At 39.7% G+C, this 18,518-nt stretch overlaps 1 protein-coding gene across 1 annotated transcript in view; it reads right to left on the reverse strand.

Moving 5' to 3' along the window:
* The window catches only part of plch2a (phospholipase C, eta 2a), a 69,478-nt gene that overhangs the window by 3,195 nt on the left and 47,765 nt on the right, over nt 1-18,518 (reverse strand). Inside the window, exons 17-21 of the mRNA XM_073471115.1 lie at nt 16,316-16,440; nt 15,097-15,181; nt 13,132-13,278; nt 10,486-10,565; nt 5,461-5,836 (exon numbers count right to left, since the gene is read on the reverse strand). Of these exons, the coding sequence (XP_073327216.1) occupies nt 5,461-5,836; nt 10,486-10,565; nt 13,132-13,278; nt 15,097-15,181; nt 16,316-16,440 (813 nt within the window). The remainder of the gene's footprint in view (nt 1-5,460; nt 5,837-10,485; nt 10,566-13,131; nt 13,279-15,096; nt 15,182-16,315; nt 16,441-18,518) is intronic.

The following is an 18,518-nucleotide window of genomic DNA, read 5'->3' on the forward strand; positions in this document are numbered from 1 at the left end:
TAAATAGTTGTAGCAGAATGTAGTAAATTCATTTTTCACCTGAAGGAAGGATCTTTCATTTTCAAAGACTCATATTGCCTCTAGTTTCAATTTTCTTGTAAGCAGAGGTTGATTCTGTGTAGTATTCAAATTATTTTAACACACATGGAAGTAATTTGGTCCAGATAAAAAATAAGTGCCAGATATCTTGTTAAATACAGCTGTCTGGAAAAGGCTTCATTTTAGTTTAATAGGTACATTATTTCACAATTTCAACATTTTCTGAACATTGTTTTTTATATGAAATAGTTTTAATGGACCAATAATTTTCCCAAGAAAATCCACGATGTGAACTTGGAAAACTTCTGAATTCTGAGCGAGCTGGCATGGAATGACCCAGATGTGAAGGTACAGCCTTATGTTACTGTCAACATAGGAGAAGAAGTTCTACACAGCAAGGCTGACACTTTGAAGTTGGGATTATATTGATGAAACAACATCCAGCTAACTCAACATCCAATTGCTGGCCATTACCTGAGCTCTCAACTATCATTTCATCAATTAAAGGAAATTGCTCAGTTGACCTCAAGATGGCTCAGATGTCTCTGACTCCATTTGCTGGTGAAGGCTGTGAGACGCTTTGAAAAACTCAAGAAAAGCTAGTGCGCTGACTTGACTTGAAAATTAGTTTCGCAAGGTATGTTTCCCAATGTCAAGAAAGGGATCAGTCCTCTTTGTAACAATTTAAATCTTGCTTTTGTAGCAATTTGTGGAGGCATTTTCTTGTTATTAATGCTGCATGTACTGTATGTAATTAATAAATTACAAAAACCCCTTCTTTACCATTTGCCTTTGTTTACTCTTGCCATGACTTATTTTTAGTGATGTCACCGTGTTCACAGATCTCAGCAACTAACAGGGAGAGTAGATGATGAAAAAAATTAAATTCAGCCATGATCTACTCACCCCCAAGAATTAAGTGTCATAGTTTACAAAACATTTTTGAAGCAAAACAGCAAAACAGCTTTCCAGTATTCTCTAAATAACTGAAGTAGCTGGGAACCTCTTAAAACATAAAATGGCTCCATACAGCTTGTCTGGCTTAAATTCAGTATATGGAAGCCTCAAGATCCAAAATTAATTTCAAAAGTGGTTATTTACACCAACACTTGGTCATGGTTGTGTACCCACTTCAGTGCAGCTACAAAGGAGATTTTTGGTCATCTTTTCAAATCAATTTGGGATCTCAGGCCTTCTGCAGACTTTGATCACGCCAAACAAGCTGTATGGAGCCATTTTGTGTTTATTTTCCTTTGTTGTTTTAAAACAAATTTTGTGGAATTCAAAACTTAACCTGACATTCCATCAGCATGGGGGTGAGTATAATGACTTTTCTTTTTAGGTGAACTTATCCTTTAAGTTGCAATAAACCTTTAAGACTTAAAACACTGTACAGGCAGTAACACAGTGAAAAACAACAAAGAGACTAAGCTTCATGAATTGTGTCTGGACCTGCTCCACTTTGTAATGGTGTGAAAAGACAAAACTGGAATGGGGCTCCCTTTACTTCCACTAATGTCATTTTGAATCAGTGCACTTTCAAGAATATATGAAAATGGAGAAGAATATGGAAAAACCCCAGCCAGCCTCCATAGGTGTGACATATGGGCAATGAGAGAAGCAGCCTGGTGAGACAGAGAGACTGATGGGTGAAGTGAAGGTGAAGGTGTACAGGATATATTCAAAGGTTGCATGCATTCAGCAGTTTACCTGGCTCTGGTCATCCCCTCAATTCTGCACTAGGAACAGAGAAGGCGTGCAAAAGGGACAGAGAGGAAAAAGGAGTTTAGCAAAACTGGAAAGAAGAGGGAGAAGAGATGCAAGGAAATAGCTTTCAGGACAGAGAAAGTATCTTAATAACAACCGCTAATCGACAAAAGAACAAACATCACATTATTTGTTTTACACTGAAAGGAAAGAGAGGTAGAGCAGCTGGGACAAAGGTTCACCATCTGACTCACTGACAAGCACAGTACCTGCCAGCATCATGTAACTTATCAGATGTCAGCACACATCAGCTATTGTAAAGAGGCCAGAAACCGTTTGAATTCATCTCCCTAAACATTGCTGGTTTTCTCCACCACATTCAGTTCGATGCTATGAACTCTTTTGCCAAACACATGATCTACTGAGAGAGGCTGAAATGGAGAACAGCTGGTGTTCAGCAGGAACTGGACTGCCCTGAAAAATGTCATGTGAAGGAAGAAGACAATAACTCCATCTGGAAGCAGCACAGATGTCAGTCCCTTGTGACTTCCAGCACTCAGTTAGTTGTACATTATGTGCTCAAAATACTACATTCCAAGACTTGACTGTAAATGTCTACACTTAAAGATAACACTGTGCTTCAGCTTGTTTGAGACTGTTGTTCATGATGGTGAATTGGGCTGCATTATGTTGAAAGGTATTACGTTTGCTTCCCTCTTTGTATACAGGATACAAAATATAATATTTTTTAGTATAATGCAGCCCAATAATAAAGTGTAGATTCCGACCAGTATTGACCTTCATAAAAGGTTCAAAAGGATCAATCAAATGTAGTCATTCTACAACACCAGGGTCACAGAATGAAAGTCTGGCTCGGAGTTGTATTACACAGCTATTGACTCCTTATATTCCAAAATGTACCCTGAGATCCTCTAACCTACCCTCGCTAGTTATTCCAAGGTCAAGACTGGTGACCGAGGGCGACTGGGCCATCAGACTCTGGAATTCCCTGCCCAAGGAGATTAGGCTCACAAACACATGACTGGATTTCATCATTGCTAAAATCACATTTTTATAGGATGCCTGATCAGTAACTGCAGTGATTTATTTGTTACTATATTTTATATTGTTGTCCATCTTCTTATTCTTGTTTTATTCTTTTGTTTCCTGTGAAGCGATGTATAACCTTGTTCAGATGAGTGCTAAATAAATAAAGTTATTATTATTATAACTAGCATGACTTCAATGATTTAGCTAACATAACCACATGCTGCCAAATCTTTCCAGGTGGAACTTGCATGTTTGACCTATATTTGAATGGGGTAATTTATAATTATCAAATTCACAGGGAAGTTTACTTTTTCAGTGCACTGATGTAATTTTAGGCAAAAAAGTTTATTGTTCAACTGTAAAATATATTAGAAGTGTTTGATCACTAACACAATGTGTGTATTGGCTGGTTTATCCCTATCAGAATTTATTTACTCCCTCATATCGGTATTGGCCCTGAAAAACAATTATCTGTCGGGCTCCGATTTGAATATAAAGATATTTTTTTGTTATTATTTGGTTCACATGTCGTACTGAATTCAACAGCCTGTGGTGAATTGTTTGGGACACTGTTCCAGCTTGGGAACAACGTCACTCCAAGTGAGGTCTCCAACCCTCACTCTCAATCAGTAAACCTGGGTTTGTGTCCCCTTTGGAACACATTATAATATTCACTTATTATTAAAAATGACACTGTTTAGTTTTGGAGGAGAAATTCAAACTCAGAATTGTAATATTTACAATATTAATGAGGTAATAATGCAAACAACAACATACAAATATTTATCTTTTCCATAAGTGAATAAACAAGCTGTTCTCAGAAGAAAATAAGGTCCACAGAACACTGTTTGAAGCTAGAAAGGTGGCAGGGTCCACCACATATAAACAGCATAAATTGTGTTGTTCCTTAAGGTCAGTTTGTTTATTCAGTTTATTCAGTCATGAAAACAAAGATTGTGTGTTTATTTAGTTTGTTTAGGCAAAAAAAAAATCAGCCAGTGAAGATCTTTCTCTTCTCATTAAAATTTCTTCCCCCAAAACTAGAGTGCACCTTTAACACTAAGTTCATTTATTATTTTCCATTTCTTTTCAGTTTTCTGTCACTATTTAGGTTAAGGCAACAAAATAGTTGGTTAGGTTTAGTGAAACATATTTTGGGTGTTTGAAAAGATAACGTGTGTATTTTTGCAGTCTTTTTCCTCAAGTCACTAAGCTATGACACAAAGTGACTGGTCGGTTGCAATGGTGGTCCTGGAGCAACATTAATTATGATGTTCCAGGACAAACACCAACATGGCCATATAAGACCATGCTGTCGTATGAAGGTGTGTCTTTAGTTGAAATGACGTTGCTTTGGACTAAGTTATTAAGTTATTTACAACTAAGTATCTGAACTACTTCTATTCTGTTAAAACTTACCACTTCTCTCATCTGTCAAGCATGGAGGTAGTATCAGGTATGGTATTATAAGGCATTGAGAGGAAAATTGGAATCAGTCAGTTGAAGTAGAAAACATTGCATGGCTAATAACAGGTAAAAACTACAAAAGCTTGAATTGACTTATTATTGGTAATGATGGAAAGAAATGTGTGGGGTTTTAGACTTGACCTCTGATAATCAGGGACACATAGGGTTACGAATTTATCACGTACACAGCAGAGGGATGACTAACAGCGTTACACTACCAAATACTCACAGTCTTAGCATGTATGGAGGCTAACTGTCTGTAGTCTACAGTACATAAAAGGCCCACTACAGCCACTACACAGCAGCTACTGGGTTACTGCTACTACTGCCTCAGATACATCTTACCAGCGAAGAACATGGGGGACTTATGGCGCAACTCTTCCATTTTCTGGGCAAACAGGGCGTTCATCTCACGCTGTAGGGTGCCCACAGCCCTCTTGCGGCTGTCAAGGACAGAACATGGAGGCAGCATAGGAGGCGACTCCAAGCTGCTCAGACTGCCAAAGCTGTCACAGCTGCTACTGTCACTGAGCAACAGACCTTCATTTATATTACTGTTTGTGAACGGGACGCAAACAGCACCATAGTTGCGGGGTGTTGTCTGATGCCAACGGAGGTTGGTCCTACACTCTGCTGTGAGGCCCGGTGCTGGTGTAACAGTGTTGGGGGAGCGTCTTCGGGGAACACTGCAGGAGCGCACACTCCTCTGTGCTGAATCAGGCTGAGGTCGAATGTGCTGGGCGGCCAGAGTTTGCCTGGCTTTGGATCTAGCGAAGGGGATAGGTCTGAAGAGAGCCTGGGGCGAGTACTGAAACTGGGCCTCCGCACATGACTTGGGAAGGGGAAGAGGCTGCTGTGACTCTGTCTGAGCAGCGAGGGGCTGGGGCTTGGCTGTGGGCTCTGGCTGAACTTGTCTCTTGGTGTGGTTACTTCTCTCCTGTCTCTCCCCTTGTGCCATTTTGGATTTGCACCCCTGCCTTTCTTTAACCGAACCATTTTTTTCAGCTTCTGGACTCTCCTTGGAGCCCATCACACATGTGATGCAGTTTGAGGAAATCCCCACCCTTCCCGAGCTGTTAAGTGCGACGCGGGCAAACACCCCTGGCTTCATGTCAGGTGGGTCATGAAAGCGGAGCCGACTAGCCCGTTTCAGAGGCTCACTCATGGGTCGTCGCTGAGCAAAAAGTGGGCTCTTACCTTTACCCTTCTCAGGGTGAAAAGCCCCATTGGTGTCAGGACGGTCCCAGGGCCCCTTGGTTTGGTGGGATGCCAGTGAGTCCCCGTTGTGGTGTAGCGGTGATGTGGGCTGCTGAGAGGTGGCAGCAGAGGCCTTGTCCTCAGAGTCTGGCTCCTCACTCGCGCCTTCTGAGCTGTAGTCTTTGGTGTCGATGGCAATCTCTGGGAAGCCCTTCTTGATTTTGGGCTGGCCTTTGGTGGGTGCACTGGCAGTGCGACGCAGGAGGTGGGCACCGAACGGGTGCTTACGACTGTGCTGTGCAGCAGCATGGCTGTCCAGGGAAGCCTGCTTTGGGTTTCTGTGAAACAGCCCTTTTATGCCGCTGGCTGCTCTGGCCTGACAAAAACACAACAAAAAAAATCACTGTCAAACACTCAGACCATGAGGAAAAAGGTCACAGAGAGACATAAGTGAACAATATTTGCTATAATGCAAGTGGCACTGCATTATTGCAATAACATTTGGGCAGTTTTTGTAGTGAGCATGCTTAAAAAGTAACAAACTAATCCAATCAATATTCACATTTGCCCCCCAAAAAATCTGTAATAACACATGTGAATGATACATCAGACTTTAACATTCAGCTGTAATCCATGCGGATTAGTTTTGAATTCCACGTGTTTTGTGAAGTGTTAGCCTGTTAGACATTTTGAGCACCTACACATCTGTATACATCTGCTTTAGTCCTGGTGGTAAATTATAAGTTAGGCAAACACATGCTTGAGGCACAAGAAGATTGTCTCTACAACTAAATGCAGTACAGCAACTACTGTATTTAGGAAAATGTTCAAATCAAGCGTTTCCTCTGGAGTTTTTCCATTGGCAATTTTGGCTGCGCTGGGTCAAACTGTGCCACGCTTATTTGCTTTTCCTTTACGAGTTTTATTACACCAAGTTGAGCCACGCTGCACCCGAGATGGACCAGCCCTGAAGTAGGGCCGAGCCAGCACACGTGTATGGGAAACTAGATCAACTAGAACACTGCAGTAATGGGTAACAAATACCATATAGACTGTAATTTTAATATAGCTCGACTCTTCTTTTTACATACACAATTTTTGTCAGAATATAGATTATTTTTTGTGTACAACCAAAACAAAGACTGGAAAATGATCACCAGTAAAGCTGGCCTTCAAAACAGTTGATCTGTTTGTTTCACTCGTTTTATATTCAGATTACACAGACTGAATGCAATACTGTGCCGATGTTTCCTGTACCCTAAGGTGCTGCATTGTAATGGTCACAAAGACTGGGGCAGAAATGACGACAATGATGAGGACATCCAGACAATGACAGCATGAGACTCTTGTCTGTCAAACTGTGAAATTCACTTTGACTGACAGTCTTGGAAATGGAACTGGACCAGTTCATAGTAATGGCAAACCACATGGAGCTTTCATGGGAAAAGGCTTTGCATTTTTTCATTGGATTTATTTTCCTAAATGACTCGTTATCATTATCAAACAATGTGAAATAAGTAGATCCAAACAGTCTGTTGAACATGTATAACAGGGAGCAATATGTTCAGACAAAAAGACAAGACAATATAGAAAAGAGGTGAGGCTGAGTGAAAAAGTGGAAAAGAAGGCTGAACTGAACATGACAGTAAACTACCAGTACATTAGACTCAATGTATTACGTTTTTTTGACTGAGGTGCCTTATAAACAGTCCAACATTCTGGGAAATAGATTTGCCTCATCCAGAGGCAGATGAGAAGCTCGATATCATTGTTATACCCCTGTTCATCTTGCAATGAGATAAATTCAGGCCTGTCATCCCTTTAGTCAAAACCTGGAGCTGAATGAATGCTTTTACTTAAGTTTTGAGCTACCCTCCGATGACTAATTGATTCTGGATTTATGTGTTGGATCGATAGACTGACAGCTTTCTATACTGTGTGTAGAGCCATACTGCTTGAGATGAAAAGGGGGAAAGACGAGCGATTGTGGTTTTCCATAAAGGTGTGAATCCCTGACAATCGCACGATTCTGTTTGATTCCGATTCTTGGGTGTCCAATCCTATTCAGAATCATTTTCGGCTCAAAACGATTCTTGATTTGGAATCGATTCTTGATTGAATAAATTGAAAAGGGGGCACTATTTTCAATCTCTTGCTCCAGTATACTGTGTGCCAAATCATCTACTGGTGTCCTTAATCTGCTGAAATACAATATGAAACACAAACAGACATTAAGATTAACGATCAGCAGCCTTTTCATTTTGAAAAGTTAACAGCATTAATTAAAAAATAAATGAATTTGAACTATGAAGATTTAACTAAGTTGTTTAGTGCTGAGATAACTCAAGCATGTGTGCTGTAAATTGTCCGGGTGCTGCACTTCCCTTACAGTTCATTTCTGCCTTTTCAGTTCCATCAACATGACGTTATTAATTAACATTTAGAATACTGACTTTTGGCATTTGTGAATCGATTCTGAATCGTAGGAGATAAGCATTTACATTCTTATGTGAATCAATTTTTTTCCCCCACTGCTAGTTTTCCATATCTTAGCCAATATCCATCATCCAGCCAGTGCCACATCTCCAGCTACAGAGGATGTTGCCACATATACTAAGAAAATAGCTGAAAACAGCATCTAATATAATTTGAGAACAAAAATACAGCAAATGTTAGATACACAACATTATGCAATGATTTAATGTAAAAATTACTAATAGACTGGACTGAAAGTTAGTGAGTGCAGTAATCCAGATCCACAATTTAAGTTGTTTGGGTCAGGAAAATAAAGTGACTAAGGCCCTGTTCAGACTGGTATCAACATCCGCTCTGAGTGATCCGATCACAAGTGGACAGGTCCAAGTACAGGTGTAAATGCAAGATGCATTGAGGACACATTTTAGATGGGCCAAGTTGAAGGACCGCCTACTCAACTGTCTCCCAGACAGAGAGTTGATTGAGAGTTGTTGAGTGAGAAGAAACTTAAAGCACTTTGCAATGCCTACAGCAAGTTCTAAATCATTTGTTCCTTCCTGTAAATTCAGCATTAAATGTAATACAAGAAGTTGTTTCTTTCCTTTAAAAAAGTGTCAGCTTGTCGCAGCATCACTGTACCAGCCTGTCTGCTTCTGTGGCTAAAGTGCGTCTTCCCTGCCAACATTTAGCAGCTGTGAACACACTGCTTACACTGTTCAGCAATTGCAATACATTTATGAATGACAAAATTTTATTGACAGTAAATATGTCAAATTTTTACAAATACAGTAAACAGTAACCATCATCAGCTACCTCTCTGTCCATAGACTCTCTTAATGCTATCTATGACAAATTCTGAAGTATTTGGGCCTTCTTGTAAATTTGGCAATATCTTTTACATTAAGTTCTTTCTTTGTGTAAAAACATTGTGTCTGTTTGTCCCACATGTTAATTTGCATATAGCACAAGGAAGTGAGATTCAAATACAAGTGGTCCACCCAGATGCATGTTAATGCAAGGTGTGAACTGCCGGACGGTTCACTTGTGATCGCTGAGGACGGATGGTAATGCCAGGTATGAACAGGGCCTCACAGGTCTTGCGGGTGTACGTTATGGCAACACTACAAGTAACTATTTTCCAAAATGTCAGACTATTCTCTTGAACTTTCATGGGACACTGTCCTGATATGCTGGAATGCAATTATCACAAAACCAAGAAAAAGACTTATAGTATAGAGGACAAATTCAAAATGTCACTAATCTGACAATAAACAACTATCATGAAAATGTCTCTAGAGTGTTCTGAGGCAAGAAAAAACAGACAAAATTATTAAAAACCAAGGGCAGAGATGAAAAGGGAGATAAATGTCCTCAATTGTACTGAAACTCAATATACCTGCAGTGCAGTACACTGAAAAAAACTCCTGAGTAAAGAAGAAAAAATGCTCTCAGCAAAAACACGAGGGACAAGTCACTGCAGCCTGGCAGACTTACAACTCCCTCTTCTCTATCCAGCTCTTTAACTGTGTGGGTTGGATCTACTTGGGGGGTCAATGAGGAAGCAGGCACGTCAAGCCTTCATAACTCATGTAAGGCATGAGTTGGCCTTCTAATTGTTAATGCTTGCAGTTGGCTGACGAGAAGGGGGTGTGCAGGGAGGGGGGGATGTCACTTAGGTGGCAAAGAGGGTGGAGCATGTGGCTCATGCAAGAGGCCGATTGGGTCCCACTACACCTGAGTTTTGAACGGCAGCTTCAGGGCTCCTAAAAATTTCCTGCCTCTAAATGGAGCATTTGGAAAAAGAGAGGTCCACTGAAATCACAAACAGACACAGGAAGAGAGTGAAAATCAGAGAGGCGGAGGATGAAAGAGAGAAAAAATGGGTTGGGGGATAAGAGAGAAATCACAACAGGAAGCACACAGCTGCAGCTGAGAAAGAGGAAGTTCAAAGTAAGGACAATGTGACAGAGTGGTCATTTACAATATGGCTGGAGACAACAGAGCCCCGAACTAAAGGGTTAAAAGGTAATGAAATCAAAGATTTTGTGGTGAGAGCAATGCTTGCATTATTTATGACCTAAGAATATTATTTTGAAACAGAAATAACAGCAATAAAAAACACAGTCAGTATATTTCGCTTAGCAATTGTTTCATCTGACAACCCAGCCTCACATCAAAATGGGAATAGCTACGTTGGTCTAAAAGTATTAGATTGACAACAACAGTTCTAAAACTGTAAGATGCTTTTTTTCTGCCTATTCTTTTGTATTGCCCTAGGTCCATGTCAAGTGACTGTCAAGTTTCTGTCTGTGAAACAAAAAACAAAACAAGAAATATTACTTTCATTCTCAGTGGAAAATGCTATATTTAAGATAGAAGTGTCTGCATTAAAATGCATTTTGATATTTTTTTCTAGCTTGTATGCATGTTTTATTGTAATAATAATTTTAATAATAATTGTTGTTAAGATTTTAGAGGAAATTTCAATAGTAGAGAAAAGGTGAGAGATTTTTCATGCATTTTTCAGCTGGTTTCCTCAGGAGTACCTACCTTACCAGTGATGTCATTCACAGCTACATGAACAAAGACAGAAGCCTCCTCCATACCTTCCAAGTACACATGGCGATAACCTGTGCGCGCGCACACACACACACATACACACACGCACATCACAGACAGTAATAATATCAGTGAGTCATACACAACAGGGCAGATACAAATGGCTAAATGCCTGTTGTACCAATCAGCAGAGTTTCAGACTTTTTCTCTGCTTGATGTTGTACTGCTAGACACAAACTCTGGCTCCTCACCAGCACCATCAATCAGGTCATTTGACTGGATAAATTAAAATCAAAACTATTTAGGGAGTCCATAATGTAGTACTGTTGTGGTATAGATCGTATCTCACAAATAGGCCACTAGATAACTAGGGCTAGGTGCCAAACTCAGTACTTTAAAGTGTACCGACCGAATTACATCAGAACTACAGAGTAACGATTAACATGATATCAATCGGTGCTAAATCTCCGTACTTGAGTGAGAAAGACAGAGTGAGTCGTCTCCCCAAAACTCAGCCTCTGACTCTGTCTGAAATTCCTTACCAACCTGCTAGTTTACTAAAATAGTATGTTTTTAGTATGAACCACAGTATGAAACCAATAGTATGTGAACTGCATACTGTCTAGTATCTAACCCTACAGTATGAATTCTTTGATTCCTGAATCAATTTTATATAGCTCAGCCCACTAGCTCGATGCTAACACATAATTGGAATTACCATTTACACACTAGAAGAGGTTAGCATCGCTAACGTAATAAAAGTGATTTACAAACAATCCATTATTATTCACATAAATTAACATAGCATAAATGACATGCACTTATATTAACAGGCACATACAGTATCTAATATGCTCTTGAAACAAAATTATAACTGCTGACTGATGACTCAAAATTCCTAACACGTTGAAAGTACAGCCACCACTAGCAGAGATGTTGTGTGTCAGGAGAGGGCAGCACATATACTGTACATCTTGATGTTTTCTATTATATTTATTCTTACAGCACTAGGTTGATGAACAGGAACAGCTAAATGTAGCAGTTTACTTCAGAAAGTATTTCATTATCTAAATTTATATGCACTATAGCAAGATGCTATTGAAATAAGCCTTAGAAAAGACTGATTGACATGTCATGTGCATTGTTACTAGAAATGTGACTCATGATATACTGTCTCTAGAACTGAATGATTGAAATGGTTAGAACTGAGAGTACTTTTCTTTTTTTGAATTTGTTTAGAGAGATTAAAGTACCGACAGGTACCGTTGGGTACCGGTATTGAATTCCAGGACCCTGTATAGGAACCAGCATCGGTTCAAATGTGAAGCATGGGGTTTCCTCAAGGCTCGATACTTAGCCCAGTACTATTCTGTCTATATACTTCTGCTGGGTGATAAAATGCGATGCATTGGCATACATTTCTAAGCAGATGACATTCAGCTCTGTTTACCTTAATCTTGGTGTGATCTCTAACAAAATCTTGTCTCCTAGCTGTAAAAAGATGTATTATGAACATCATTCTCTTGAATGTAAATAAAAATCAAATGCTAATATCTCATTGGACTATAGATAAACTCGATTTACTTCAAAAGAAAATCAGTTGTGTTTTTGTTGTGAAAGTCTATATGGTTTGGATTCATGCTCTTAGTTCAGGCTAATACATAGAAGTAGGCTCGGTCTGTGAACCTGGATTTTTGTTTTTCCTCAACAAGAAGTTCATGTATCTGGCAACCTCTGCTATAACTGGAGAATCTGCAAAGAAGTAGTGAGCAGATGGATACACTGTTGATCTTCACAATGGTTCTAGGTACTATACCTAAAACCACACATCATTATTTTAGCATTCATCTGTTTGTGTTTGTATTATGGAATTCAATGTCACTATGAAATAGCAATCTGAATAAAGGCTTTTGAATCATTTTACCAATAGAGTGCCTTGGATCCTTCTTTTTTAAACTTCTGTCATCCCTACCAAAGAGCACCTTCATCACATTTTGTTTAAACTTCTGACCACTCAATCCAATACCTATATGAACTAATAACACAGCTGCCAGAGCACAATCGAGTTAATGTAACCTGTCCAATGACCCTCTGATGCGGCTCAGGATATCTCTAGTAAGGATTAAACAATCATGACACAGCATGTTAATCAATGAGCATTAGTGGTAAATGCATTTTTTTACTTTCAACTGAGTCAAACAAGTTGTTTGATATCCATGTTTTCATCAGACTCTAATGAGCATATTTTCAAAAAATATTAATAATTATATAAATAATAAACTCTGGTAAAGTCAATCATAATAGTATGCTTTGTCTAACAGTGCTGATCTCAAAATCATTCCAAATATTCAACCAGTGTCACACTGACCACATTTAAAATTAAGATGATTGATATATAGATAACATTTTAGAGAAAGGCAACAATGCTCCCTTCCTGAGGTTTAACAAACGTTCACCTTACCCTGTTTGTCTCAGTTTTAGCAACCTGTATTTCCTTGTCTATGGAAATTATATCATGGAACATGGAAAACAAAAAGTAAAAGTAAAGCTTTTAGACGCCACCATCTGTGGGAGATGCAGGTGAGGAGGGGGGTACCTATCACTTCCATCTAAAGCAGGTGCTTCACCGGGTCTTACCTGGCATCATGCTGTTGAAGGCGATGGTGCGCTGGCCGATGAAGTCCTGGCCGATGGGGTCATGATCCCACACAAGGAAACGCACAAGGGCCAGCTCCGGCATGTGAACTGTGAACACCAGAGTCTCCTCCCACATCGGGTTGAACCCTATAGGACCGTCCCGAGAGGTCGGAGAGAGGACAAGAGTAAAGACAGATGAAAAATTGAGGGAGACAGCAGAAGAAAGAGTGTGACAAATAAGAAGAGAGAAGAAGTTAGGCAGATACACAGGGAGGAGGGAAAGAGTGGTAGAGACGGGGGACAGAGAGAGTGGACGGTCCAGGAGAGATTCGGAGAGTGAGCTCAGCACTCATCAATTATTCAGGGTGTGCGAGCAGACTGAGAGGTGCTGCTTGTGCAAGTCTGCTCATGCTGAGCTCATCAATTATAGATCAGAACCCATACAGACAGCTCAAACGCACACTCACACACACACACACTCACTCACTCACGCACACACAGAAGTAGAGAGCCACATTCATCTAATGCTTTGCTCTAATCAGTCATACATACACAGTCAAAGGCAAACCATAAACACACCACAGCTCTCCTCATCCAAATACCAGGACAGCATGTATGGGTCAGTTTACAGACAAAAGCTCTGGAGGAGGTGGTGAGTGGTCAGGGTCCACAAGTATCCACAGCAAACTGACAAAGTGGCCAGTAGTTCAGACTACAGAGCTTCAGAGAAATTCATCAGTGTGTCCACACGGAACAGGACTATCATGGTGAAGACAGGACTGCTTACAGGGCTAGTTGACAAACAGCTATAGCTGGTGAGGTAGCTGCTAATACTCTAGCTAGCATGTTCCCAACCTGAAAGTATGTCTGTCAGTCTCAGCTAGCTAGCTTGCTAATTTTGGTTGACTGCTGTTTCATTACTGACAGAAAACCATGCCTTTTTTGTCGAGCTGTAGGACATTATTTACACTGGGGCTCACTAATGCCTTCAGCTTCACAGCTACAGCGTAAATTTCAGCTTAAAAAAGGGTGTAAATAACATATTTTCCAATAATTTTGGGATTGCTTCTGGAGAATTACACCCAATGAGCTGTATAAGCCATTCTATTTTTTTCCTTCTTTAAAACAAGGAGAACGCTCCAACGCTGTTTTACTGTAAAGCTCCAGAAATGTTTTGTGGACTAGAAAACTTGACTTTCCACTGGCAAGATGGTGAGGAGATAATGACAAAATTTTCATTTTTAGGTGAACTGTCCACTAAAACATGAACCTTTCACAACTCTGCAACAAATTAGGTTTCTACTATGATTCCAAAACTAACTTCCAAAAGGAATTACATCTCATGCTTAAAACAATGCAGAGCTGACAGGAAATGACCATGAATGCTGTTTGGCTGGTCTTGCCTGGCTCAAATCTCCGAAACATGAGGGGAAATATGAGGACATGTTTCATGAGAAAAGCTTGTCTAACCTTATATGTACAGTATGCTATATACCGCCATGGCAATAAGCAAGAAAAGGATAGTCTGTGACATCCAACTGATGGAATAAGCTTCTCCTGCTGACTGTAACTCTTGCACATTCCAACCACATGACAATTGTTCAGTTCCATAAATAGTTTCATTCTAGGTGGATAATGTAATCATCTTGACTGGGTTATAGCCTGATTAAGGCTCACTTTTGGTTGTCATATATCATGCAGAGATAGCAGTGGTGCTGGTGTGATGAAAGCAGCATTCAAGCAAACCAGGCTTTTGTTAACTCTAGATAAATATAGACTTGCCAGTAAAATGTGATATTTGTCACCAGCATCTCTATCAAATCATTTATTTTTTCTGCATTAGTATTAAGTCACTATTACTGGATCAGCACAGGTATTTATATAGCAACTAGCAGATTTTAATTACATTGTGTCTTGTTTATGGAGACAAAACAAGCTGAGTAAGTCACCACTCCATCAACTCACCATTATCATCCACCACTCTGGTCTGCTCCTTGCAGCAGTCCACTGGAAGGCCGATAATCTCCACCTCCACGAAGGGATCAATGATCTGACAGAGAGACATTTTACAGAATTAAGGTAATGCTTCATACCAACCACCCAACCAAAAACCTTGTAATACCTTGTAAAACTCCCAGGTATTGCTTTGCTTAGTGGAATTTATTAAAAGTGTACTCAGTGTTGTAAAAAGTACCCAAAAGTCATATTTGAGTAAAAGTAAAGATGTTGTGTTATAATATTTTTTGTTAAAGGTGAAAGTCACCCATACGAAAAGTACCAGAGTAAATGTACTTAGTTACATTCCATCACTGAGCGTACTCCGCTGATTTATCATTGTACTTCTGTAACACATACATAAAACCACTGCAGCAGAACCAGATGTGTTTCCTTTTATTCCACTGATTCATGTCATAACTTGGGGGGAAGAAATTTCCCATAATGCAACTGTACAATTGACAGTTTGGTCAGAGATTCAGGTGAGTATTATGCTTACTAGCAGCTAATGTAGCCTGGAACCTCTAGCGATGAGCTGAGATAAACTAATTTCACTCAGCTCCCTCTGTAGACACAAAAGGCTTTCAACAACTGTTTTCCAAATATAGCAATAGCTGTCACTCAAACAGAAGGTCTTCTCGTGTATTAAGGAGCTGCAGAGTTTATTCATGGTCAAGCTGTAACCTGTACTGACATTTACTGCCACGAGACAACTTCACTGCTAAACTTTCTGTCTGCTCCAGTGGCTGACAGATGTCTGCTCTGAGCACAGTAACCGACCGTCGCTCTCCACTACCTCACTACAAACTGTCCTATTCTTAGTACTCCTATAACAAGCTCGGTGGATGAGATAAAAGCCTTGATTCTACTGTAGTCCATTCCATTTTAGCCGCAGCATTTTTTTTGTCAAAATGATAAAACATTGTCAGGAAAGATCATAAAAATACCAAAACACACTGGAGTGGGGCTGCAAAATACACCCAGATTGAACTGTTAGGAGCACCGTTTCGTGCAATTTTCTCTACCACTTGAAATATTTTTAAATGCTTACAACAAATACTGGTATGTGTGATTCATTTTGATTAATTAATCACAAAACTTGTAATTAATCAGATTCATTTTTTTTTATTGCTTGACAGCCCTTTGTAATATATTACGATGTTTCTCCCAGTGATAATGTGTGTCCTACCTCTCCTCTGTCTCCGAGCATTGAGTCTTTGGGTTTGGGCAGCTGTTGTCCACTGATGACCTTCAGTACCAGCTGTTTCTTCATCCGACCCGGCAGTGGGTCCTCCAGGTTGGGGTTAAAGTCTCCTGCAATGGAAAGAAAAGAGGTATAATGCTTATTTTTTAATGTTCACTCACAAAAATATTTTATATTTCATCCGTTCCAATTTACATTTGCCGATCATGTTAATCATTTTGAAAAGGCAACCGACAGCACAAGTCTTCCATGTTTCTCTTGAATCTCAAATTTCGAGAAGGCTTTTGAAACAACATTAAAAGCACAATAAAACTCATTCTGATCTCTTTACACAAAGAGAGCCATCAAATACAGTTAGACAGCTCTTTAAAATATACAGTCATTTGAATGATCAGTTTTGGTGATTATATAAAGTTGTGTGAATCAAATGTTCTTTGTAGCATGGCCTCCTAACTTCTTCTGAGTGAACAGCTTTCTGGGCCCATTTTAATAGAGCTTGATAGAGTTTGATACACCCATTAACACTACAATGGGAAAGTCTAAGGCGCTCAGCATTGATCTGACAGAGCACATTATTGATTTGACCAAGTCAGGAAAGTCACTTGGAGCCATTTCAAAGCAGTTACAGGTCCAAAGATCAACTGTACAAACAACTGTTTGTATGTATAAAGTGCATGGCACAGTTGTGTCACTGCCACCATCAGGAAGAAAACACAAACTATCACCTGCTGCTGACAGAAAACTGGTCAGGATGGTCAAGAGTCAACCAAAAACCACCAAAAAGGAAGTCTGCAATGAATTAGAAGCTGCTGGAAGACAGGTGTCAGTGTCTACAGTCAAGTGTGTTTTACATCAACATGAGCTGAGAGGCTGCCGTGTTAGAAAGAAGCCCTTGATCCAGACACAGCACCTTAAAGCTGGACTGAAGTTTTCTGCTGATCACATGGACAAAGAAAAAACCTTCTGGAGGAAAACTCTGTGGTCACATGAAACAAAAACTGAGTTGTTTGACCACAATGAGCAGCAATATGTCTGGAGGAGAGAAGGTGAGGCCTTTAACCCCAACAACACCAGACCTACTGTCAAGCATGGTGCTGGTAGTATTATGCTGTGGGGCTGTTTTGCTGCCAGTGGATCTGCTGCTCTACATAAAGTGATGGAATAATGAAGAAGGAGGATTATCTCCAAATTCTTCAGGAAAACCTCAAACCATCAGCAGAAGATTGGCTCTTGGATGCAGTTGGGTGTTCCAACAGGACAATGATCCCAAACACACATCAGAAGTGGTAAAGGAATGGATCAATCAGGCTAGAATTGAGGTTTAGGAATGGACTTCCCAAAGTCCTGACTTGAACCCATCAGAACATGTGGACTGTGCTGAAGAAACAAGTCTGTGCCAGGAAGCCAACAAATTTAGTTGAACTTCACCTGTTCTGTCAAGAGGAGTGGTTAAAATTCAGCCAGAGGACGACCAGAAGCTTGTGGATGGATATCAAAAGCAGCTAACTGAGGTGAAAATGGCCGAGAGACATTTAACCAAATATTAGAATTACTGTATGTATATTTATGATCCAGCAGATTTGGTCACATTGTCAGAAGACCTATAATAAATTCATTACTGAACCAAACTTCATGAATGTTCTGTGACAAAGTAGTTTGCGTTCACTCATTCATCACAGAGAAATGAGAGCTGTAGAAATCTGAGAATGAATCACATTACATTTACTGATATCTACATTTTTAGAAGACTACTTGTTCCAAAACACCTGTAGGCCTGTACCTGATTTGATTTACTATTTCACAGCAATAAAAAAACATACATTTTTTTCTTAAGATATGTTTCATTCAATGGCAATAGAGTGAAAAGAGGCAGAATCATGTAACCCTTTCATTTTTGTTATAGCGTGATTATAATAACATAACCGCAAAAAACAAAATACCATGACCTAAATTTTAGGGCAAATCATCCACCCCTATGATCTTCTAGCACTATGGCTGAAATCAATATTACAACATTAATGATTTATAAGACAACATTGACAGTGATATCAGTATTTAATGCTCACACATAAACAAAATAGGCAGGACAACTTAACATACTGTGCTAAAGCTGCAGTAAGTGAAATATTTATATTTATATCAGTAAAATGTCTCTGCTAATGTAGTCAAAGAGAAAAGACATTTTCTG

The sequence above is a fragment of the Pagrus major genome, chromosome 7 (assembly GCF_040436345.1).
Source record: "Pagrus major chromosome 7, Pma_NU_1.0".
In the NCBI taxonomy this organism is placed as follows: domain Eukaryota; kingdom Metazoa; phylum Chordata; class Actinopteri; order Spariformes; family Sparidae; genus Pagrus; species Pagrus major.